Genomic DNA, 25,632 nt, shown 5'->3' on the forward strand with positions numbered 1-25,632 from the left:
CTGCCAGACATTGAGCCTCTTTGGGACCTTCGCTGTTACATTCTTACACAAAAACCTTGTGGACAGCTCTAATGACTTCTCTCGACTCAACTCCTAGAAATGATATTTATTGGGCCACATGGTACACATTTAAAAACAGAATTAAGATGACCATGCAGTTTATCATCAAACCACATCACTTCTGAGAGGACACGGAGACGGAATTCAGGACTGCAATCACATTCCCGTCAGCAAGTGTCATCCGAGTACTGGTTTCCCCAGGCATACCCCTGTGACTCTACTCTTTTTTTTTTTTTTAAAGATTTTATTTATTTATTCGACAGAGATAGAGACAGCCAGCGAGAGAGGGAACACAAGCAGGGGGAGTGGGAGAGGAAGAAGCAGGCTCATAGCAGAAAGAGCCTGATGCAGGGCTCGATCCCATAACGCCGGGATCACGCCCTGAGCCGAAGGCAGACGCTCAACCGCTGTGCCACCCAGGCGCCCCGCCTGTGACTCTACTCTTGATACCGTGTATATCCTGCGTCGTACTGAATATCAAAACTTGGGCATTTCTGGTATAAAAAAATGAAGAAAAAAAAGATCTTCCCCTCGGCCCCTTCCCGTGGTTTCAGGTTCCTGTCTAGGAGTCTAGCTTCCTTTCTCGGCATCCACCAACCCCTTCTGTGCAAGGCTGGATCACTTAGGCTCTATGGTGTCCGCTGCAACTGTCATCCGAGTGGGGGCGGGGGGGTGGGAGCAGTCACAGGTCATCTCTAAATGAGTGTGACTGTGTTCTGACAAGATTTTACTTACGGACACAAAAACCTGGTTTTCTTCTCATTTTCATGTGTCACGAAATACTATTCTCTTGACTTTTTCTCCCCAGCCACTTAGAAATGTAAAAACTATTCTTAGCCTGTGGGCAGTACAAACACAGGAGGTCAGTATTTGCTGCCTCTTGACATAGGAATGTCTGGTGGACAACTAAGACAAACCCACGCGGATCATCCTCATGGAAATGTGGAAAAACCACCAACTTTTCCTTTTTCCGCAATCGCACATTTTCTGCTTACTGTGAAAGTAGAGTTGCATTATACACGTTCGACTACATGTTCCTCACAGAAATAAATATAAATGAGACAGAATTTAATGGTATGAACAATTATCCTCACTGTCCCACTCAATCAGCACCAGCACCTTTACCTGATACTCAATTGACTGAAGAGCAAATTATTCTAATGCTGAAGGATGGGCTCACCTACTAGATTTGCTAAATGACAGGATGTGGGTTTCCAGTGGGTCACATATGATGTACACTATGGAAAACATAAGAGATTTTTCCAATGGTAGCTTAATTCTTTAAAATTATTCAATTCTTTAAAATAATTTAATTATATAAAATAACTGAATTATATAAAATTTTCCATCACACATTAAGTTTTGAGGTTATTTAGACGTAAGGGACAAATCTATTAATTTTTATTTCTCAAAAAACAAGTATCAAAATATGAACTCAATATGCAATGTTCCTAAGAAGAAAAAAGGCAGGACAGAGACATGCAGTCTCGGCGAGTCTTGTCACAAGCAGCAGGTATCCAAGTGGCTTCCAGCCAGCTGTCCACACAGACAAAAGGTGATGTTTCTAAGAGTTCATGCAGTAATAAAATACTGACACCATGTTTCTGGAAAGGAGGACTAAATTCCCATTATCATTTGAAATGGAAGACGGTAGCAAATACTATCTTCATGTCACGGATGAGGAAACTGAGGCCCAGAGAAATGTAAAGCAGCTCAGCTAAGGGTACGGTGAGTCGAGCTGGTGGGGTACAAAGATTAAAACTTGGTGCTTCATGCATTTTCCAAGCTGCCCACAATCACAAAAGACAGCAGTGACTGGAATATCAAAGAATATTCTCTCCTGTGAGACAGTCACAGAGAAGACTCAGGGCAGAGCGGGAGGGTGCAGGGCAGAAACAGCTGGAGGGCTTCAACAGCATGAACAACACAGCAAGTAAAACAGGAAAAAACTAATCCCAGATTCGCTAACCCTCAAAGATAGATACAGATCTTTAATTTAAAAGAGAGAAAGTTTATTCATGGAGAAAACAGTTACAGAACACCCTTGGGGCTTTTTTAGTCCAACAATTAAAATTGCATTAAAAAGCCAACAGGAAGAGTTTAGACCTAAAACAAATCTGGAGAAACTACTGCCCCCCTTCCCTTGGCTTTATATATATTTTATCTTTTAGGCAAGAGAGATAGCTGTGATTAATTTCTTTCCTAGGAGATGAGGTTTCTAGTTCCATTGTCTTAATGTGTATAGTATTCTTCCGTGAAGGCCAGAGAAGACAGAAGAAAAGATCACCGGACAGCTGGAAGAATGAGGGTGAGACTAACGGCTGGTTCTTGGAACCACGATTTTACCACAAATCACTAGATGGGGTAGCAGGAAGTGTGTCAGGTTTCCCATTAATAAAATCTGAGGTATTGAAGGCTCTAATAACATGGGAACTCACTTCTACCTCCCTCAGAGGTAACAGCAGAGGCTGGGAAGGCTGCTCTGGAAGGTCAAATCTCCTTGGACTTCTCACATACATTAGTGCCAACATCTCATCAAGACTGGGCCATGTCCAACACATCTCTGAGCAAAGTTGTTAACTGCTTTACTCGTCAGGATGGCTTCCAAGGCAACACTGTGATCCATGATGAGTTTTTCCCTGTCTCTGTTTCTGGCTTGTCTTGATGCTAAAGTCTATGGCAATACAAGAAAGCGTGGTCATTTACTGTGAGACCCGCGTGAGTCAACAAGCGGGCTCTCCAAGTCTCAGCTGTCAGGGTTTAACTTTGCTCGTTTTACTTGGCTACTCTCGTCATCCAGGTGGCAGAAACCTTCTGTGGTGATGTCTCTTTTCTTCTCCTCCACGGGTTCCAAAGGGAAGTCCTGGTCTGTGGCCAGTACCTGTCGGACAGTCATGTTCACACGAGCGGTTTTCAAGTAGCTGGTGCACACCTGCCAGTCCTCCTCAGAGCAGGGCTCGACCACCGAATCTCTGGGGAGGTCGGCTGGGAGCGGCGTCTCCAGGCAGCACGGCAGGCTGTCCCCTTGAGGACTTGGAAGGACCCTTGGGACTGCATGGTTCAAGAGGCGGCTGAAACCTGACATTACCATGATGTCACCGCTATGCATGAACATGGCCGTGGGCGCTTCATCTCTTTTGAGGCCACCCAGGAGAAAGATGGCAGACTGTCCGAAGCTATTAAAAAAAAAATAAGTAAAACAATACACAACAGCAAGTTTCCGTTACTAACCACTGCTGGGAAAGTTACTGCCAACCGCATTCTTTTCGAATTTCAGCTCGACACTTAACTGTTCTCACATCTTCCTTTTTAACCTGAGCTAAGACCCTTCTCTTCTGGCTTGTGTCTGTCAGTGAGCAACCCATGATCTGCTACTTAAACTTAGCACAGCCCACCGGACTGCTACAATGTAAAATTTGAAGCACTTAAATAAGCAGATTAAAAAATTTAGTTTTAATATTACCCGTATAAGTTTTAGTGATGCATCTTTAAGACTTAAGTCTCCCAAGAGAGTCCTTTACTATATTTATCATGCCTATTCACTTTTTTAAAAAGATTTTATTTATTTATTTGACAGAGAGAGAGAGAGGCAGCGAGAGAAGGAACACAAGCAGGGGGAGTGGGAGAGGGAGAAGCAGGCCTCCTGCTGAGCAGGGAGCCCGATGCAGGGCTCGATCCCAGAACGCTGGGATCATGCCCTGAGCCAAAGGCAGACGCTTAACAGCTGAGCCACCCAGGCACCGCCTTGCCTATTCATTTTTTTAAAAAAAGATTTTATTTATTTATTTGAGAATGAGCAAGAGAGAGAGTACGTGAGCAGGGGCAGAGGGAGAAGGAAAGCAGACTCCTCTGCTGAGCAAGGAACCCGATGTTGGGCTCAATCCCAGGACCCTGGGATTCTGATCTAAGTGGAAGGCAGATGCTTAATGGACTGAATCACCCAGGCGCCCCACCTGTTCACTTCAAAGATAAGGCAATTAATAAAAGACACTGTTCAGGCACTTTCTTTGTGAGATACAGCTGCAGCACGTTGCCCAATTTAAACTTATGTTTAGAGAGACAAGGGAGTAAACTAGTCAGGTTTTTGTGCTTTACTCTTCCCTATTCCAAAAAGGTTGCTCGTTTTCCTTATGGACTTCCACTTGCCTATCCAGACACTGACGATACCTTTCAATACAAAAGGTAGACTCCATGCACCTTAAAGAGAAATATTAACTGTAATTTGGTTACTACTCTTAAGGACAAGGCTAATTTTACTTATGATAACATTGTTAAGACACCCAGAGTAATTATATAGAGTCCAACCATTTCTTAAAGTCCTATGTTTTTATTTATTTATTTTATGTAGAAATGCTTTAGAAAGAGGAATGAAGTGACAGAAAGTAATCCCAAGTCCCTAGAACCAGCTTACCTGAAAGACAGCAGGGGTTTGGAGTGATCTAGTTCAGATCTGTCTACGTGGATTCCCAGTGTAGAGTCCAGTCTGTAGTAATTCAGGATACCTGCCTCGGCTCGGAAACCCTGAAATCCACAGGCTGCGGCTACTTGCTCTGAGAGGAAAGCCAGGTCAGAAGGGAAAGGTGTGTAATGATCGGCTGAGTATTTCTTTGATAAAAGTAGGGAAATAAGAAAAATAAACAATGATCTCAGGAAAACAGGAAACTGTGGCATAAGATTAATTACCACTTTCAAATTATCTAACTTACACGTAATACCAACATAGCATGATTTATCCGTTTTTGGGGCATCCAGTAATCTAATAACGAGACGTTCAGAACAGCAAGCACCTATGACACGGCAGGCACCATGCCGTGTGAAATCCGACAAGTTCACCCTGCATGGCGTCTACATGTGAAGCAATTACTACACCTCTCTCTGGTGTACTTTAATCCCCAATATGATCATTCTCATAGGATAAAAAAGCAACTCAAAACTGTCACTGCCAAGAGGTACATGATGACTAAATGTAATGTGGTATCCTGGAAGAGAAAAAGGACATCAGCTAAAAACTAAGAAAACTGAATGAAAGCTAACAAAATATGAATGAAGTATGGACTTCACCACAATGTTAATAATGCATTAACACTGGCCCACTAATTGAGACAAAGGTACCATAATAAAGTAAGATGTTAACAGGGAGAACTAGGTGTGGGGTATATGGGAACTCTGTACTATCTTTTCAACCTTTCTACAAATCTAAAACTGTCCTAAAATACAAAGCTTATTAAAAAAGAGAAAGAAAGAAAGAAAGAAAGAGAAAGAAAGAAAGAAAGAAAGAAAGAAAGAAAGGAAGAAAGAAAGAAGCCAATTCAAATACAATAGCCAGTTTGGTTTGGGGCCCCTAGCCCACACCATGGCATGCTGCCAATTTCACTGGTCAGTCTGATGGGATGACATGCTCCAAACATCTGAACTGAAACTAACTTACACCATGGTCAAGGCAGGACCTTAACATGGAAGTACTTTTCAACATTTAACTTCCTGAACTATTTTTAGCATGTAAAGATCACAATATCCTCTTTCTCTTAAACAAAACAAATCAAAGGGCAGAACACTCACCCTCTCTACAAAATCCCCCAGTTCAGGAGAACGACAAGGTGGCAGTGTCCTAGGCAGACGAGGGTGAGGGCTGCTCGGCCAGGTAAGCCTGCAGCAGCCTGATGCCCCTCCTTTGTCTTGCCGCTGGTCTCACGTCTCCCTTTGCCCAACAACTTCAAACCAGATTAGCAAATCCTATTCTGTCTCACATCACATGTAGCAACAGAGGCACAGCTCTGGAGAGAATGTATTCACTTTGGCCAGAAGTGAGCTTTAACTTCAGGTTAAGGCAGACTTTTGTGAAAGGTCTTTAATGGATGGCCAAGCCTCTTCAGTTGGAATTTCTGTGTTCTATTTTTTCCTGAACTGCAAATAGGAGTTCCCATTTAATTTCCCAAAACTAAGGATATAGCTAGAGAACTTTAAGGTTTCCTCTACCCTTTCATGTTTCAGTCCTTCATAAGATCAACTGTTAGAGCTACCGTTCTAGCACTAGGTTACCTCTGTGGGCTTTCAACCCTACCCTATGCACTAGTCTTCTTACTTCTCTTACGCTTTTCTCCACTGAGTCACTCTGAGTTTCTGATAATTTTTCACTCCACATTTTTCTTAGTAAATCAGAGTAACTTTAAGTCCTTGGCAAATAACAGTATCAGCAATAAATGTAACATCATAAAAAACAATAAGCTAATATGTATCGTGTTAATGTATTTAGCTACTCAGAACAAGCAGGCACTGCTGTAATCATGATGTGGGCATTATGCCTTTGAGCCCCCATTTATGAGGTATGCACTATTCTATGGAAGGATAGACTCAAACCTGGGCTGGCTAACCCAGAGAGAATCACCTGGCTATTTCCCCAAACACAGCTATCCACTCTTCCACTAAATCTCCATCACTGAAAGTAAGAATTATATCATGAACATTTCTGAGCAACATTTATCATTATTCTGAGCAGTTAATATAATTGTTAATAAGCTGGGTTGACTGAAACTATGGAGCTTTTAGAAAGCAGTTAGCAGGAAGACGGTCTATACCAATCTGTTTATTTAGTTTATTCTCAGAATTAGTCCTTCTGCTTGGTGGCAAACATCTTATGGGGACAAGAGGCACTAGGCTGCCTGTGATAAAGGAGGTACTTCTGGAAGCATGGAGGTCAGGAAAGAAGAAACGGTACCTCAAGAAAACACCTAACTTTGTTAACTGCAGGACATTATTTCCTATCTGTGTCTTGCTCAGACCTATACAGCAGGCAAAGGTGTCTTCCCTGAGTTGATGGAGGAGAACACCAGAAGTATGTGGAGCTCCTTTACTCCAAATAGATATTATGCAGAAAATAAAAGCTCAACACTCAACAATAATGGAAATTAAAGTTTTAATTGAGAATTGCTCTTGCATGCAGTAAAGAAAAATCTGTATCCCTGAAACGTACTTAGAGAAAGCACCAATGACTTCTGATGAAATAATACAACCTAAGGGCATACAGAGAAATTTTCTCTTGGGAGAAATTCTTCATTTCTCTTGAGACACTGTTATCAAGACGATTTTAACAGATAAATGAAAGAGATCCTTTCACAAATGGATAATCTGATACTTTGTAAGCTTGGCCAGAAGATATCCAACTACGGAGCCCAAGGAGTGTAAAAGCGAAGACAATGGAATCTGCAAGGAACTTTTCATACCTTACTGTCCCAGTTGTAATGGTAGCCTAGGGTCACCCAGCGCAACTTCTCTAGTAAACTTCGGGGTCTCCGTTTATTTGCTTCTTTGTACCTGTGAAGATTGGGGACAAAAGAGGATTTATTCACCTCAAATGGCAGCAACAGACCTTTGCATGCATAGAATTTGGTATTCCTAGGTGTAAGCTGTTAGCAAAGATCTCAATAGGTGAAGTGGGAACAGACAGATGAGTTGACCAAAATATAATAACACTAAAAACATGTTAGCATTTCTTTTCTTTTCTTCTTTCTTTCTTTCTTTTTTTNTTTTTTTCTTTTTTTTTTTTTTTTTTTTTTTTTTTTTTTACGATTTATTCATTTGAGAGAGAGACAGAGTGTGCATGCTCGATCTCAGGACCCTGAGATCATGACCTAAGCGGAAATGAAGAGTCGGACACTCAACCGACTGAGCCACCCAGATGCACCCATGTTAGCATTTCTAATTTTTAGTCCTTGGTTCTAAATCATCTGCTGAATGGGATCAATTTTATTTTATTATTATTTTTTAAAGATTCTATTTATTTATTTGTCAGAGAGAGAGGGAGAGAGTGACAGAGCACAAGCAGGGGGAGGGGCAACAGAGAGAGAGAAGAGACAGAACACAAGCAGGGGGAGAGGAAGAGGGAGAAGCAGACTCCCCCACTGAGCAGGGAGTCTGATGTGGGGCTCAATCCCAGGACCCCAGGATCATGACCCGAGCCAAAGGCAGATGCTTAACCAACTAAGCCACCCAGGTGCCCCTATGTTAGCATTTCTAATTTTTAGTCCTTGGTTCTAAACCCTCTGCTGGATGGGATCAATTTTAAATGGCAAGTCTCCAGCAGCTCAATAATGACAGAACAAGAACACAGAAATGTCTTTACCTGTCCAATCGAAATGGGACCAAGGGCACTACGGGTAATTGAAAATTTGGCTAATAGAGCATGTTCCATTTGGTCTGCTAAAAGTGATGTATGATAAACCATAGCTATCACTATGTTTATAATGATGGTGGCTTCCCAGAATTATAGGTTGGGGGAAAAAGTTTGGCAAAATATACATTGTATACAATCAAAAATAACTGGTTTAACATGACTTCTTCAACCCTGTCTAACATAGCTTAGATAATTGATGGTTTCTGACATCCCCTTGTTCAAACACAGGAGGCTTCTGTAAAACAGAGAGGTGCCCTTTCTGCAATTACATCCTATCTGATCAAATCTATGGGATTAAACTACTCTTTTTCTAAAGAGGAAGAAGCTTCTTTGATTTACCTCTAAATATCTAAAAATACAAGAATGCTAGGCCTAATAATTTTAGGGCTTGTTTTTCCTATGTAATTTACATCAGTAAGTGAACAAATTTTTTTGGTCCGAGAACCACTGCTATTTAAAAAAGAAAACATTAGATTGCTTTAAGGAGTTCATATTTTGACAAGAGATGACAGATAAGTATAAGAAAAAATGAAGGGAAAATTCAAGGCAGTATAAAATCTGCACTAAACTGAATAGCACAAGACTTTGAGGGCCACTGGAATTAAGAAAAAGGAGAGCTCAAAGTTAGCTGTCTAATCAGTTAAGGCCTCATGGCATTGTTGGGAGTTGAACGTGGCACTGACGAATGGCCAGCATTTAAACAGAGTGGAGCAGTGGGCAATACTGGCATACCACGGGAGCAGAGGCAAAGGATTTATTAGAGGCTTACACTGTAAGTGGCACTCGTCTTGATGTTTGACAGAGTTTACAGAATAGATGCTATCTGTCCTCACAAAGTCTACATTCTAAGGACATCGTGACACAAATATACATCAAGACCAGTAGCTAAAAGGAATGGAACAAACACCAATTTACTTAGGAAAGCGGTGCAGAAAAGCGGCAGAGCAGATCTGACAGCTATTCTGTGAAAGGCCTGCCTGCAAGGCTGGTTGTTGGCAGGCATCTGGAACTTGGAATCTGGGGAGGTTCAGATCATTCCCAGAACTGCTGCTCACTGTGCCTAAACTTTTTGTGCAAAATAATACGGTTTATGCTAAACAGCTGCTTTCCTTCTGGGAGTCTGGAGTTTGGTATGTGTCACACAGAGACACAGCCCCTACTAGGAATCTGGGCGCTGAGCTTCCCTGGTAGATAACATTTCACCCATGTTGTCACAACTTGTTATTGGGGGAATTAAGCACACCTTGTGTGACTTCACTAGGAGAAAACCCTGGAAGCTTGAGCCTGGTTTTCCCAGTACTTTGCTCAATGCATCTTTTCCCTTCACTGATTTTGCTTTGTATTCTTTGAACTGGAATAAATTTTATCTACCAGGACAGCTATGTGCTGAGCCCTCCCGGTGAATCACCAAACTTGGGTGTGGCCTTGGGGACACCTGGCACAAAAGAAGACAGATAATGATTAGCAATTCAGGGGAAACAATATATATGTGTGGCCAGTGACTACAACTAGCTGATATGAACAGTTACCATGCTGAACCATTATTCACTATTTACATTTACTATGTATAAAAACTAAAAACTGGGGGGGGGGGGAAGGAATTCATAGTTACTAACACAATCTGAGTTCTACCAATGTTTCTTCAGCTAAAGATAGAAATAAAAGAACTCTCTGATGATCCCTTCTGGAGAACATAATCTATTTTAGTAGCCTTGAGATAGAAAAATAAGAATGACCTCTCAATTCTAGACTCATGTGAATATTGTGTTTACCAGTGTGTATCCCACTTAGTTTCTGCCAAGTGGTTTCCAAACTTTAATGCTCAGGAGAATCACCTAGAGGGCTTGTTAAAACTCAAATGGCTGGGCCCAGGCCTATAAATTCTGATTTAGTAGGTCTAGGATGGAGCCTAAGAATCTGCATTTCTAATAAGTTTCCAAGAAATGGGTATGCTGCTGAAAGAGAGACCACACTTTGAGAAACACTATTCTAGCCAAAATACCTTCCACCTTTCTAGATCAATAAAGGATCATTTTATCCTTGACGAAGAACTCATACTATTTTATCAAAATTAGATTGATCTAAACAAATAAAGATAACAACAATGCAGCACTAAAAATAATTCAGCGGGCACCTGGGTGGTTCAGTCAGTTAAGGATTTGCTCTTGATTTTGGTTCAGGTCATGATCTCAGGGCTGTGAGATGAAGCCCCGTGTCGGGCTCCACACTGAGTGTGGAGCCTGCTTGAGATTCTCTCTCTCCCTTTCCCTTTGTCTCTCCTCTCCACTACTGTCTCTAAAAAAATGAATGAATGAATAAATAAATAAAATTCAGAAGGCAATGGTATTTTAGACATTTGATATAGTATCACCAAGCTGCTTTTCCACAAAGAGTCAGTCTAATGTTCCTTAAGAACAGGGCATACAGTATTATAATTAACACAGGCTTATGGTTTTATTAACAATAAAATCATCAAAGTCAGAGTAATAATCAAGCATGAATACAATCATCCTATAACATACCTTTTAAAATTTGTTCCTTTTTTAGAAAACCAAAAGAACATCTCTTTTCTACCTTAATTGTGCCACTTTAAGAGAGGCTCTGGGCTTTGCCTTGTATTATGGAGGGGGACTGGTGTTAAGGGTGTAAAAGCATTAAGCCCAGGCCACCTAACAAAAAGGAAAAAAAAAACACCTTAAAGACTTGTATAGTGAAAGAATAGTTGTGATCAGCGAGTGCGCCATTTTGAGGATGATTGTGTAGACACACGTTTTGTGTAATGCGTCAGACCTACGTAGGTGTACGATTCCACCCCTCATTTCATACCCTCTGAGAACACAATTTCAATTCTTGTCTTTGTATGGAATTTCTGGTAGGAAAGTAACAACAATTTTAGGGCTTGCCTTCAAGATGTGAGAGCAGGACTGGCCAACACTAGCCACTCCCTGTCTCAGCACTAGTTAGGGACCATTCTAGTCCCTACGGGCTTGGGGCAACAAAGATTCCAAAAAATTCAGTCTTGAACACTGTGAACAGTTTAAGGTCAAAACCAAGTTTTACCCACTCCCAGATTATCTTCAAGCAGGAAACACTGAAAGATTAAAAAAAGGGGTGGGCTGTTCTCTTAAACTGACTTGTCTAAAAGGAGGCCAGGAAGGCTCACTGCCAACAGATCTGCCATATCCACTCTAAGGAATGCAAGGCGCATGTTGGCACCTAACTTTAAATCTTTATCCAATTATCCAAAAGAATGTTTTCAAGCAAGTATGACCCTGATTATTGGTTCTCACTGCAAACAGAAACACGCTATGTTCCCCGCCCCTGCTGTGGCTCCAAGCACTGGCACAGTGATGACGGATGGGTGAGCTGGCCACCTTCTCCTCTGGTGAATGTGCCCACACAGCAGTCTGCTCACTTTCTGTCATGGATAAGTGCTTTATGTAAGTGCTGGTATTTCTCTCAGCAATCACGTCCTCTAGTGCGGCTTTCAACTGTACCCTAACTGGGTGGAAATGAACTGTCCTGCTTGTCCACTCTTTGTGCAGTGGTAGTTTGAGTGTCATAACTAAGCACTGGTATTTCCTTTCCTTCTTTGCTTCAAGGACATTAATGAATCATTATGAAAGCAAAAGTACTCACTCGGGGCAGAAAATATCTAAGGTTGTTTATGATAAAAAGCCTTAAAAATCCTATCATAGATATTTGCTTTTTCAATCATTTTTAAAAAATTTTATTTACTTAGGTAATCTCTATCCAAGGTGGGGCTCAAACTCATGATCCCAAGAACAAGAGTTGCTTACTGACTGAGCCAGCTGCGCACCCTACTTTACTATGGTCTTTATGCATAACTGACACATCTCCTTCTCTCTGACTTCACTCCTAAGCTCAGTCCCTTATTTCCAAAGGCATACTGGACATCTTTGCCTGGATACTCAAGAGGCATTTCAAAAATATTAATCCCCAAACCACACTAAGGATCGTCTCTGCTCTTTCTCTTCCTCTAATCCTATTTCCATTAAAAATCTTAGTATATAATGTTACAATGAACATGGAGAGGCAGATATTTTTTTGAGACACTGATTTTTTTTTTCCTTTGGATATATACCCAGAAGTGCAATTGCTGTATCCTCTGATAATCCTATTTTTAACTTTTGGAGGAACCTCCACAGTTTTACATAAAGAATTCTAGCAGCCAGGACAAAGAAACAACCTGAGTGTCCACTGATGGATGGATGGATGGATAAAGAAAACAAGATACACAATACATAAATGAATATTACTCAGCCATAAAAAAGGAAATCCTGTCATTTGTGATGACATGAACCCTAAGAGCATTGTGCTAAGTGAAATGTTAAGACAGGGAAAGAAAAGGGGCGCCTGGGTGGCTCGGTCAGTTAAATGTCTGCCTTCGACCCAGGACATGGTCCCATCAGGCTCCTTGCTCAGCAGGACACCTGAGTCTCCCTCTCCCTGATGCTCCCCTTGCTTGTGCTATCAAATAAATACATAAAATCTTAAAAAAAAAAAAAAAAGAAAGGGAAAGACATTGTATGATCTTACTTGTATGTGGTATCTAAAAAATCTAAACTTGCAGAAACAAAAAAGATTGAAAGCTGCCAAAGGTGAGGGTGGGTGGGTGTGGGTGAGGTGACTGAATGTGGTCAGAAGGTACAACTTCCAGTTATAAGATAAGTAAGTTCTGAGGATCTAATGCACAGCATGGTGACTACAGTTAACAAAACTGTATTGTGTATTTGCTTAAAAGTTCTCATCACGAGAAAAAAATTTATAACTATGCGAGGTGACTTAACTTACCACGATAATTGTTTTGCAATATACACATACCAAGTTGCCGTACACCTCGAACTAATATATTGTTTGTCAATTATGTCAATAAAACTGGGAAAAAAACCCACATCAAAAACTTTAGTTTCACCATATAAATGCTACCAAGAAATTTGTGGATAATCCTTAACTTCTTGTCTCTCACTTCTCATCATCTCTTGATCACCAAGCCTTGCTGACAATGTCTTTTCCATTATTAAGCTAAATTCTTAACTGTGCTTTTTGCAACAACTGTATTTTCAGTCCATATTCCTCACTGCCGAGAATTGCCTTTCTAAGGGTACCTGGGTGCCTTGATTGGTTAAGTGTCTGCCTTTGGCTCAGGTCATGAATCTGTGGGCCTGGGATTAAGCCCTGAATTGGGCTCCCTGCTTCTCTTCCTCTGCCGCTCCCCTGGTTTGTGCTCCCCCTCACTCTACACATAAAATCTTAAAAAAAATTTACCTTTCTAAAGTGAAAAATCTGTTAATAATCTTGATGAATCCCCACTGTCTATAGGACAAAGCCCACACTTTGCCATAAGGCACGCAACTCCCTTAATAATGTGGTTCTTAAATTTCCCATCTCACGTCCAATCCTTCCCCACAGGGTGCCCTACCCTCCCCATCCTTCATGGCTGTCCTCTGGCCATACAATTTTCTCTACTGAAATGCTCTCTCCTCTCCGCACAGATTTTTCTGACTTGCTTTTGCGCATATAGTTTAACCTCACTTCTTACGGGAAATCTGTCCTAGTTTCAGTCTCTCCCTCCACTGTGCCCCACAGCACCTTGCGACTTCTATTCGCCTACATGGTTCCTGTGTTACGAATTCTGTATGTAAGTACCCAAATTCTTCCTTTAACAGTCCCTTCCTCAAAGGCAGGGAGCGAATTTTAATCTTCATATCTGTCTTAGCATCAAATATTGCCTAAAACACAAATGTACATTATTTAATAAATGAAAATAAGATGGAAAGGTACTATATATAGTCTTTAACTGATCGTTCTCAAATTCAGCATGGTTTTATCAGGCTAACGGAGGGGTATCAATCTAGTTAAAGTAATATTTGAAGAGCACTTTCTAATATATACAAAGAACTGTGGTTGGCACTGAGGTCACAAATACTTCAAGGTCTGGGGCAGAGGAGGGGCATGGCATGGCAGTGGGAGGGAGAAGAGCACCATGACTGGATTCACTATAACAAGTGCTTATAATAGCATCACAAAGTCTTAAAGGAGTAGAAAAGGGGAAGGGATTAATTCTGCTTCCACACTGAGGACATTAATGGAAAAAACTTTCACATACTCAAAAATGGATGCAAAGCATTTCATAAGCTAACTTATGGAATAGATAAAGCAAAGCTGCTTTATTTAAATTAATATCTCCCCTTGTCTTATTCTTTAAAAAGTTATTTTTGAATAGATAATATATTCACAAAATTCAAAAGGTACAAGAAAGGATCCACTAATTAATTCCACAAATATTTATTTGGTATCGTGCACTGAAGAATAAGGACAGAGGGCAAGGGGATAAAGAGTGAGGGAAAATGGGGGACTGTTTTTAATTTAACGATAAGGGAATCATTTCTCATAAGACGATAAGACCCAAAGACTTAAAGGAAGCAAGTCATTGGTTATCTAAGGGAAGAGCCCTCCAGGTAGAAGGAAGAGCTTGTCCAACGAATCTGAGCATGTCTGATGTGCTGAAGGGAACAGCATGGAGGCTACTACAGCTGGAGCAGAATAAATGAAAAGGAATGGTAGGAGATGAAGTTAGAGGTGGCTGGGGGCTGGATCACCAGGGTCTTGGAGGCATGATAAAAAAAAAACTTTTGATTTTATTCTAAGGATTTTCATTGGCCTTTGTCCCTGGTTCTTGGGAGAGAGCTTTTAAATTCTTGAATTTCTGGGAGGAATAGGAGTATCTTTATTATTCTGAGTGGGCCCTGAGGAACACAAAGTTTATGCTAAGCAGATGACTCAGGATGTTAGCTTGTCAGATTAGAAAGACCAACCGTGTGATTAGAGGGATTGAGGCTTTCAGTCAAGTGATACTAGCTAAACCTCAGGGGCTGGCCTGGGGCTAGAAACTGGGTAAAATCATGTGAATAGTAATTCAATCAATCATGCCTCAGTAGTGAAGCCCTTCAAAAAAACTGAATACTAAGTTTGGGAGAGGTTCCTGGGAAAGTGACACATCCTGATTCCATGGAAAGAGGACACGGAAGCTCTGCCTTCACAACCCTCCCAGACATTGCCTCACATGTTTCTTTATTGGATGGTCCTGATTTGTATCCTTTATAATAAAACTGTAATCATAAGTATGATTACATACTTGAATTTCTTTCTTAAATTCTGTGAGTTGTTCTAGTGAGTTATGAACCTGAGGGGGTCATGGCAACTCCCCTGAATTTGTAACCAGTTGTTCAGAAGTGTCGGTAGCTTGGGATCTCCTTGTGGCTGATGTCCTAAGTGATGGTGGCTTGGAGACCATGCCCTTAACTTGTGCTGCCCTGTCGACTGGATGATTGCAACAGAACTGAACTGCAGTAATGCAGATGAGAAACTGTAAGAGAAGTGCCAGGATTTTCACACTCAAACAGAAAACAGACTGAAGAGGGGCGCCTGGGTGATTTGGTCAGTTAAGCGTCTGACTTTGGCTCAGGTCATGATCTGGGGGCCCTGAGATAAAGCCCTGCACCGGGCTCCCTGCCAAATGTGGAGTTTGCTTGTCCCTCTGTCAGCTGCCTCCCCCCACCCCCGGCTCATGCACGAGCGTGCACTCTCTCTCAAATAAATAAATTTTTTTTTAAAGATTTTATTTATTTATTTGACAGAAAGACAGCCACAGAGAGAGGGAACACAAGCAGGGGGAGTGAGAGAGGAAGAAGAAGGCTCCCAGCGGAGGAGCCTGACGTGGGGCTCGATCCCATAACGCGGGGATCACGCCCTGAGCCGAAGGCAGACGCTTAACGACTGAGCCACTCAGGCACCCCAAATAAATAAAATCTTAAAAAAAAGCAAACAGACTGAAGAGGCATGAGAACAGACACAGGGAGACAGACTAGGAGGCTACTGCAGTAAATGACGGTGGCTCAGACCAAGGCGGCCGTGATGCAGATGCTGAAGATTGATTTATTTATTATGACGGTAGCCCTCCTGTATTTGTTAAAGAGTTCGATTTAAGATTTTTGAATGCCGGTATCGTGGCTGCATTCTACTGCTAGGGTACATCATACTTGGTTTATCTGATCTCTAGCTGACAAACACTTCGCTTGTTTCTCATTCCTCCCCCCATTACAAGTAATGCTGCAACAAAGATGCTTACTCCTAACTACTGTAATCTCGTGTAAGAATCTCTAGCTACCCCAGTCACTCACAATGAACTCTGAACAAAACAGAACTGAGGTGCCCTAATTTTGTGAACAGACTTATTTTTCCCTTAAGTTCAAGCATTTCTCCTTCATTTCCTACTTAAAAGTTTCTTCTTCCCTGACTAAAGAAACCTAGAAAGTTAAAATGGAAAAGAATCCTTAGAGATCCTCTGGCTCAGCAGCTCTCAATTATGGTCAATAATCAGAATCTCCAGGGAATCTTCTTCAATGACAGACCCTCTCCCTTTCTGACCTGCTCTGGGAGAGTGGGGAGGGCTGGCATGTACTGTCCAGGTGACTGCAACCATGATCCAACCACCTGAAATGGCTTATCCAGTCCAATCCCTTTGTTTCCCAGGTGAGGTAACCAAAACACACACCACAGAAGGAGAACTAAGGTCCTAGTCGATTTTTGATGCCACCAGCAATGTCTGAGCCTATCACTTTCTTCCAACCCTTGACAACAGAAGATAGGACCACCACATTTTTTATTTTTGCTAATTCACAAGACAAAAAAACCCAGAAAACAAAAAAAGCCCCTCACCATTGTTTACAGGATGATTTATTAAAGAGGTCATTTGAACTATCTTAGAAGATGACAACTGGGATTTCTGCAGTCGTTTGTCAGAAGGAAAAAAATCAATTACTTGAAAACACAGGCTGGTTCAACCTCAAACTCTAAACTCTCTAATTTCACTCAACCATGACCTTCCTTTACTTTACTCTCAGTTCTAAAGAAGACATCACTAAGAGTTTATAGGGGGTGTTTCCCAATGCTCCTGCCTTTCCCATAACTTGCAGACCAAGAAGGCTTTAAAGAAAAGACAATGAATTTTAGTTTTCCTTTCCCCTTTCAACGAAAGGAAATCTACTTCCCCTGTTGGAATTAGTCTGACAGTTTCTGAAAGAGATAGTAAGTCCAAACAGAGCACACAAGGCCAGCACAGTGGTTTTAATGGACTGCTCTGAAGCTTTCTTGCATATTACCTTGTTTAATTCTCACACTGTTAAATGAGGGAAGGACTACTATGAGACATGGAAAGGTTAAGAAACTTGCTCCAATTTACATACCTAGTAAGTGGCAGTCCTGGGATGTGAACCCAGGCGATCGGACTCTAGACCTAGTGCTTTACGTCACTGAAGCCTTTCTAGTCTGGCCCTAACCTGTTTCTTCCGCTTCATCTCTTGCCAAGTCTAGCCATCACTTCCAGGAAGCATCTTCTATAAACTACCTCTAATCTAAACACCTGAGTATCTATTTCCATAGTATCTTATAAACTCTATCTCTGTACCTGCCAAACGATGTAATTATATATCTCTGCCCTCAGCTAACCTACAAATTCCATGAAAGCAGGAACTGCGTCTTTGGTCATTGAATCTCTAACACTCAAGCAGGAATTTGTTGAATAAACACAAGAACTCCCACATTCTATGCTATTTCACAGAACAACTTACTATACCTTGAATATTACCTCTTTGCTCAGTCTGCTTTCTCTACCCCAAACAGCCTTCTTGCTCTTTTGACAGACAAACTCCTAATCATTTTCGAAGACCCAGTTCAAATGGACAGAGGAGAAAGAGGATAACAGACTCAATTAAAAAGTAATTTTTTCTTCGACACCTCTTTTTGCCTAGAGGAATTATTTCTCCTTCTGGCCCCTACAGCATTTCTCTAAACACCTATTCTAACACTTTCTAAGCTCTATTATAATTATTCCTTTTTTTTTAAAAAGAGTTTATTTATTCATTTGACAGAGAGAGAGACAGCCAGCGAGAGAGGGAACACAAGCAGGGGGAGTGGGAGAGGAAGAAGCAGGCTCCAGCAGAACAGGGAGCCTGATGTGGGGCTCGATCCCTGGACCCTGGGATCACGCCCTGAGCCGAAGGCAGATGCTTAACGACTGAGCCACCAAGGCGCCCCCTATAATTATTCCTGTTGACACTGAGTTCCTGCCATAGACTATGCACTCCTGAGAACAAGGACAGTGTCTTATGAATCTTTGTATCTCCAGCGCTTAGCATCATGCCTGGTACACAATTAACCCTCAATAAATATCTGTGGAATGATGGGGCACCTGACTTAAAAAGAATTATATATTTGTGAATGAATAAAGGTTGATTCAACATTAAGCTGCATTAGTTCTCATGAGGAACAACTGACATACCATAAAACTGCTAGTAGCACTGACTTCATCTAGGAGAGTAGAAATAAAGAGCTTTTAGCGTTAATTTTTTCAAGGATACCACAAGTCTTCAAAGGAACTCACGTAATTTTTTTTAAAGATTTTATTTTTTTAAGTAATCCCCACACCCAATGTGGGGCTCAAACTCACAACCCCGAGATCAAGAGTTGCGTGCTCTACCACCTGAGCCAGCTAGGTGCCCCTGGAGCTCACTTTAAGTAGAAAAAGGGCTGAAGCTGAATGAAAATGGACCAGCTGATGATTAAGGAGGATGAACTCGAGAGTCAAACTACGATAAGAAAATCTTTAAAATGGATCTCAAGTGAATGTAACTGTCAAAACATCTGTCTAAATGTTCCCAGGGCAAAGAATACAATTATGCTGTTTTTGCATGGAAACAAGGAAAAAGCAGGTCAGTTATTTTCACTGCATTGTTCTGGAGTCGGTCCTCTAAGAATGTGCAGTGAGCTGAGCTGAATATGAACACTTACCTCAGAAACTCTTTGCTCTGTTCCCACAGGTCCTGGGTCTCTTCCTGGGTCATGTGCTTGTCCAGGTTACACACATTCGGTTTCTGGGAATATAACTTAAGGCACTGCTTCACCCAGTGCCACTGGTAACCGGGGAGGAAGGGGTTTGGGATAAAAATAAATCCTATACAAAAGGACAGGTGGGGAAAAAAGGAGAGGAGGAAATTCTCCATCAGTTATTGATATAATTTACCTTATATCATCCTTATACCCACTAATTTTTTATTCCCTATCCCCCTTTGCTCATGTTTTGTGGCTTCCACATTTATAAGCAAATGTTCTCATTCCTATTCTCTGATTTTAGAGGAAGGGAAAAAAGAAACAAATTCTCAAGAGAAATAAATATTCCACAACTATCAATTGTGTTACCCCAAAGCAAACTTTAGAACTGATAATGCCCAAAGTCACCACTCAAATCTGCACCAGGTGTTTATCATTTATAAAGGTGGCAGCTGCTTCCTGCAATTACTACCTTTGTGATACCGCAGTGTTCCCCATCGGCCTTTTTTGTTTTCTAACATCTGGCTAACAATTCTTATATTAAATTCCCTCAGTTAAAATAATTGGTGTGATTTCTGCCTATGACTGAAATCTGACACAGAACAGGGAGGAAAGATGCTGTGAAGTACATCCGCTCAGTATGGCACGATGCAAATACTATAGCACGTGTGCTCAAAAGATCTTCTGTGACCTTGAAAGTAATATAACGTCATTTTTCTCCTGTGTCAAAGAGAAATAACAATATTTACCTGGAATGCTATGCAGGGTAAGGATCCATTCTTCAAACATTCAACAAACACACATTATGTACTTTCTTAAGAATTAGAGATGAAAGGGGCACCCGTGTGGCTCAGTCATTAAGTGTCTGCCTTCGGCTTGGGTCATGATCCCGGGGTCCTGGGATCGAGCCCCGCATCGGGCTCCCTGCTCAGCAGGAAGCCTGCTTCTCCCTCTCCCACTTCCCCTGCTTGTGTTCCCTCTCTCGCTGTCTCTCTCTCTGTCAAATAAATAAATTCTTTAAAAAAAAAAAACTAGAGATGAAAAACTGTCCTTAGTGAAGCCCCTAGAGTCGGGACCGCAGAGACCATTATGCAGATAATGCCTTGCGGAAGTCGCTATGAAACAAAACAAAGGTTGAAGAGCAGTCATGGAAGAATACAGAATTTAAGGGGCGTTTATGGTTTTTAGGGTTGGGAAAGGCCTAACCATGCTTATAGACAATGTGAAAGAATCAGCAGAGGGGAACTGGTTGAAAACAGAAGAGAGGAAAGGAGAAGAGCAAGGTCTTGAAAGCTGGAAGAGGTGAAAAGGTGAGATCAAAGAGGTGAAGGGACTAGCTTTGAACAAAAGGTGTTCCTCTTCCTCTAAAATTGGAGGACAGGAGTGAGAACATTTGTTTCTGAGTATGGAGGCCACTTTCGCATTTCATGCACCAGCAAAATTCTCCAAATAATTTAAGAGTGTGACAGGACAGTCAATATTTTGAGGAAAAAAAAAAGATATGAAAACCCCCACCAACTCACCCACCTATCAGCATTATTTCCCAAAATGAAGATTATAACATTCCCTAAAATATCAGATTAGAGGATGAATACCGCTGATCCAGTGACAAGAAAATGAATACCTTTTTAGGCAATCCACTTGAGACAACTGTTCCCTTTCTTTTACTGAATCAATATTTGTCTCCTTTTAATTTTCATGCATTGATCTCAGGTTTGGACACACAGAGTAATCCCCAAATTAGTTTCTCATTCTTCAAAAATACCTCTAACTTTCTAGCTAACATTTATCAATCATTTACTATGTGCCAGGCATGGGCTTCAATGTACTCACACTTAATCTTCACAATAACCTTACGAAGTGAGCACCTTTTTATACACATTTAACCTATCAGGAAACCAAGGCCAAAAAAGATTAAGAAACTTGCCCAAGGTCATAGAGTGAATGGTAGAGACACGACTTGAACCCAGGTAGCCTTGTGTCAGAACCTAGGCCTTAACCACTAGTATGTACTGCTCCCATCCCTTTGTGTGTATGACCACCTTTCAAACATTGGATGCTGTCAGGTTCCCTCTCAGTTTTACTCTTCTTTCAGACCCATGACTTCCTGCTCATTCTTATAAGGACAGGTTGTGGTTACACTCAAGTTTCCTTCACAACAAGCAGAATCCAGAAGTAAGCACGATCCTTCTGATCAAGTCTGAATAAGAGACGGTCATTTCCCATGTTCCGGACATTACACTTCTATTAAATGCAGCTTCAAATGTCAAGGAAGACAGAATGAAGTCCCTAAGGACATAATGAGGTACCAACTCACAAAATGTGGCTTAAGGGTGAAATCCTAGAAAACCTCAAAATCAATACACCTATTTGGACAATAGATAAACCAAAGTGGGATTGATAACTCTGTAGTCTGAACAACTTAAGAGAAGAGGGCATAGCAACAGAGAAACACGGCCTTGAAAATAGGAGGTAGGCTTGCAAGGTCAAGGGCAGCCTTCAAGAATAAAAAGTACATAAAAGGCTACTGGTGATGCATGCTCCTCATTCACCCAAACTCATGGGGAGCCACGCATTCGTACATAAAAGCCATCATTTAACTCTTCCTTCACGAAGAACTAAAGTGCACAAGGCCTTTTAGGGAAGTATTGAAACCGTTATGCTGTCCTATGTTATTAATAAATACATCAGTGGTCATAATGTATTAAGAGCTATGACACACCCTGGCCCATGGCACAATGAAAATTAGTATTTTTTTAGGGATTTTTCTTGTTTTTAATCAGTATTTGAAATCACAAATACAATATTAACTTTATGTCCTCTCCAAGAAAAAGACAGATAAAGATTATTTGACCAAATAAGGCATTTCTGTATTTTCTTTTTTATTTATTTATTTGAAAGAGTGAGAGCATGGGGCAGGGCGGGGGGGTGGTCAGAGGAGCCTGATGTGGGTCTCGATCCCAGGACCCTGGGATGACCTGAGCTGAAGCCAGCCGCTTAACTGATTGAGCCACCCAGGCGTCCCTGTATTTTCTAAATAGTTCATAATAATTCATTACCATGGCCCCATGATCCTAAGATTAAGGGCGCTGGACTGGCTCAGTCAGTAGCATGCGACTCTTGATCTTGGGGTGTGAGTTTGAGTCCCACACTAGGGGTAGAGTTTACTTAAAAAAAGATTAAAAACATTACCCATTTTTCATTGATTTTGTCTTCTGAGGTCAGCCGCACTCACCAGGATAGCCTTGGAGTCCATAGGCTTGCCACTTGCTGACTGGCTGAAGTCCTGCTCTATGTGCATCGTGGTCACTGACGGAAGACACACTCAGCTGAGATCTGACCACCTGGCAGGAAGGAAAGAGAAGTTGGAGGGCTAAAGCTATTTTGCAGGTCAGATCTGAGAATCTCAAACTTCTAAAGGTGTTTCTGGTATGAGGCAAAAATTAGGAGTCCTAAGTCTGGGCTCCTAAACTTAGTTCTACCACTCACTTGATGTAAGACTTAGATAAGCCACTTAACTTCTTAGAGCCCAAGTTTTCTCATCTATATACTAACCAACACTAGAATGCAATATAAAATTGAGCAGTATGAGAACCAGTCTGATTTTGGCCTACAAGACTACCTTTTTGTCTCACACCACACCTCTGTGGACTTCTTTTGACTCTAAATCATGAGGGATGTACTGAAATATCCTCAGTCAAAATTCTGTTCACCTCAATTAGGCCCAACAATAATGCTTCTGAGGCACTTGTATACAGTTGGTGCTTAACCAGACCTATGAAGAACATCGGGCAGGGGAGGTTAAGAGAATGGAAGAGTGTGCTCCAACCAGACAGAATAACTGTTTCAGTAGAACACTGGAAACCCTGTTTGCTGAAAGTACAATATTTATTCTCTTTTAGATGAAACTTCAAACTGAAACTCAGAGCTTTTGTCTTTTTTTTTTTTAAAGATTTTATTTATTTATTCGACAGAGATAGAGACAGCCAGCGAGAGAGGGAACAGAAGCTGGGGGAGTGGGACAGGAAGAAGCAGGCTCACAGCAGAGGAGCCCGATGTGGGGCTTGATCCCATAACGCTGGGATCACGCCCTAAGCCGAAGGCAGACGCTTAACCGCTGTGCCACCCAGGCGCTCCTCCCAGAGCTTTTGTCTTTGTTAATTACTGAGAAATTAAGTTTTTCAGGGGCTCATGAAGTTTTCTTTGCATGTAAGAGCATCTTACGGATGGCTCATTAAATTGGTTAAGGGATCTAATAATCAGTCACTAAAGTGAGGACATTCAGAAAGCAAAAACCTTTATTCCTTCATTAATAATAAACTTAAGAGTCTGGCTTGCCTTAGAATATATCAAATGTTCTCTTCCAAAAAGACATGATCTCTTATCCTATCAACCTCACCAAGTGTAGAGAATTACAGAAAAAAACACCAACTAGTGGCTGGTGTATTACCAGTCTCTGTAATAAAATGGCTATCTGGAACTCTTTGAGAGTCCTGACCAGCCAATTGTTCCAGGTACTGATAAGATGTTTTTATTTCAAACATTTTGTAATGATTTCTCAAATAGACCATACTTAATAATGCACTGTAATTCAGCAACACCCTCATACCTGAAGTAAGTTTGTGGACCTATTCTCCACGCTAAGCTGAAACAAACCTCTGAGGCTTTAAAAAAGTCCTGCTTCCACCCGTGCCTGTTAGCCGTCACTTTCTCCACTGCTCATCAGTTGCTCTTAGAGCAACTTTCTTCTCCAGTTTGCTACTTTCAATCTGTTTTGAGCTGAAGAACTAAACACCCAAGTTTTTTTTTTTTTTTTTAAGATTTAATTCTTATTTATTTATATGAGAAAGAGAGAGAGAGCACAGAGGGAGAGTGACAGTGAGAGGAAGAAGCAGACTCCCTACCGAAAAGGGAGCCCGACGACCAGGGCTCATGACCTGAGCCAAAGGCAGATGCTTAACTGACTAAGCCACCCAGGCGCCCCTAAACACTCAAGTTTTTACCTACTCAACGGATAGTGTATTTATTGAGTGCTTACTGCTTTAGATATGGTGCTAGACATAATATCCTCTTCACAGAGGCTTACATTCTAAAAGTATTTTTGAGAGAGAGAGAGAGCGCGNTGCTTACTGCTTTAGATATGGTGCTAGACATAATATCCTCTTCACAGAGGCTTACATTCTAAAAGTATTTTTAAGAGAGAGAGAGAGAGAGCGCGCGCGCGCACGCACGCACAAGAGGGTGGGCAGAGGGAGAGGAGAATCTTAAGCAGGCTCCAAAGCTCAGCACACTACTTTGAGATCATGACCTGAGCTGAAATCAAGAGTCAGATGCTTAACCGAATGAGCAACCCAGGCGCTCCCATTCTAAAAGTATTTAAGTATTGCAGCAAAATATAGGCAAATGGAGCTGAGGGTCTGACCCATGTATATTATTAGAGAGCTGACTCTCTGTATGCTATTTTGACAACTCTAAGACCATTTCTGCTAACAAATGAAATTTCTAAGAAGCTGAGTTCTAAACAAACGTGGTACTGCAGCATTCCGATTTTACTGAGAGTTATACTAAGCTTAGAAAGAATCCTTCATCCAGCCATCTGTGGACAACACCAAAACCAAATTAAGGCATCAGGGATCTTCAGTGTTACAGCGACTGTAAAGAAATTACACATCATAGTATATTGTGATTTTTCCCTGTGCCCCTCGTCCTCCTTTATGTTGCTTTTCTTATTTTCCACGGGGAAAGGCAGAAATAATGGATAGTATTTGGATTCATTTGCCCTTAATTTCAAACGTGGAGAGATCATCTCAATTTTTCAACACCCTCTTTCTGAAAGGCCTAGGGATGACAGGGACCAGTTTTATGGAGAACGATTTATCTAACAACATCCATCCCTCTCAGTTCTGGGAGTACTCGGGTAGTTGTTTTTTTCAAGCCGCAGAGCGCTTTCCTAACACCTATGAACACAGTTTATGCGTTTTTACACAAATCGAAATAGAGATGCAAACGGACAGTTAATGTTAGGAATGAACACCAATTCCCAGGCATTCTTTGAGGCCGCAGCCAGGATTGGCCGCGTAGAGGAACCCGCAGCACAGCTCTTCACAGCCGAAGTGTGACGCTCCGTGGATAATTAAACTCCGCGCTCACGGAGAGCGGGAATTACTCAATAACATTCAGTCTGGAAGCGAAAAGAGGTGAGGAGGACCCTGAAGTCCCTCCAAGGAGCTTGGCGAGGTGACCGGGGGCGCGGGCAGCTCCTCTGTCAGTACCTTGTGGGCACCAGGCCCCGTGCCGCGGGCTGCGTGGGCCGCCGAGAAGTCAATGACCGCTCCCAGGTCTGCGGTCCCGGGGCGGCTCTGCCGGTAGAAGCGGAAAAGCTTCCGAAAAGCGTCGTCCCCCGGCTCTGCCGCCAGCGTCGCTACAGAGCCCACGGTCGCCGCCATCTTCCCCATGTCGTTGTCCAGCCTCTTCCGACCCGGAAGCAGATT

The 25,632-nt window shown here is 41.7% G+C and overlaps 1 protein-coding gene across 1 annotated transcript; it reads right to left on the minus strand.

Annotated features, from left to right (window-relative positions):
- Positions 1–2,050: 2,050 nt before the first annotated feature.
- ALKBH1 (alkB homolog 1, histone H2A dioxygenase) lies at positions 2,051–25,603 on the minus strand. Its single transcript, XM_002926350.4, has 6 exons — positions 25,414–25,603; positions 22,377–22,485; positions 19,103–19,265; positions 7,281–7,371; positions 4,472–4,665; positions 2,051–3,236 (listed from the first exon to the last, which is right to left on the minus strand). Exons 1-6 carry the CDS (start codon positions 25,594–25,596, stop codon positions 2,807–2,809), a joined length of 1,170 nt encoding a protein of 389 aa, XP_002926396.2. The 5' UTR covers positions 25,597–25,603; the 3' UTR covers positions 2,051–2,806.
- Between the last annotated feature and the right edge of the window lie 29 nt (positions 25,604–25,632).

The sequence above is a fragment of the Ailuropoda melanoleuca genome, chromosome 14 (genome assembly GCF_002007445.2).
Source record: "Ailuropoda melanoleuca isolate Jingjing chromosome 14, ASM200744v2, whole genome shotgun sequence".
Classification (NCBI taxonomy): domain Eukaryota; kingdom Metazoa; phylum Chordata; class Mammalia; order Carnivora; family Ursidae; genus Ailuropoda; species Ailuropoda melanoleuca.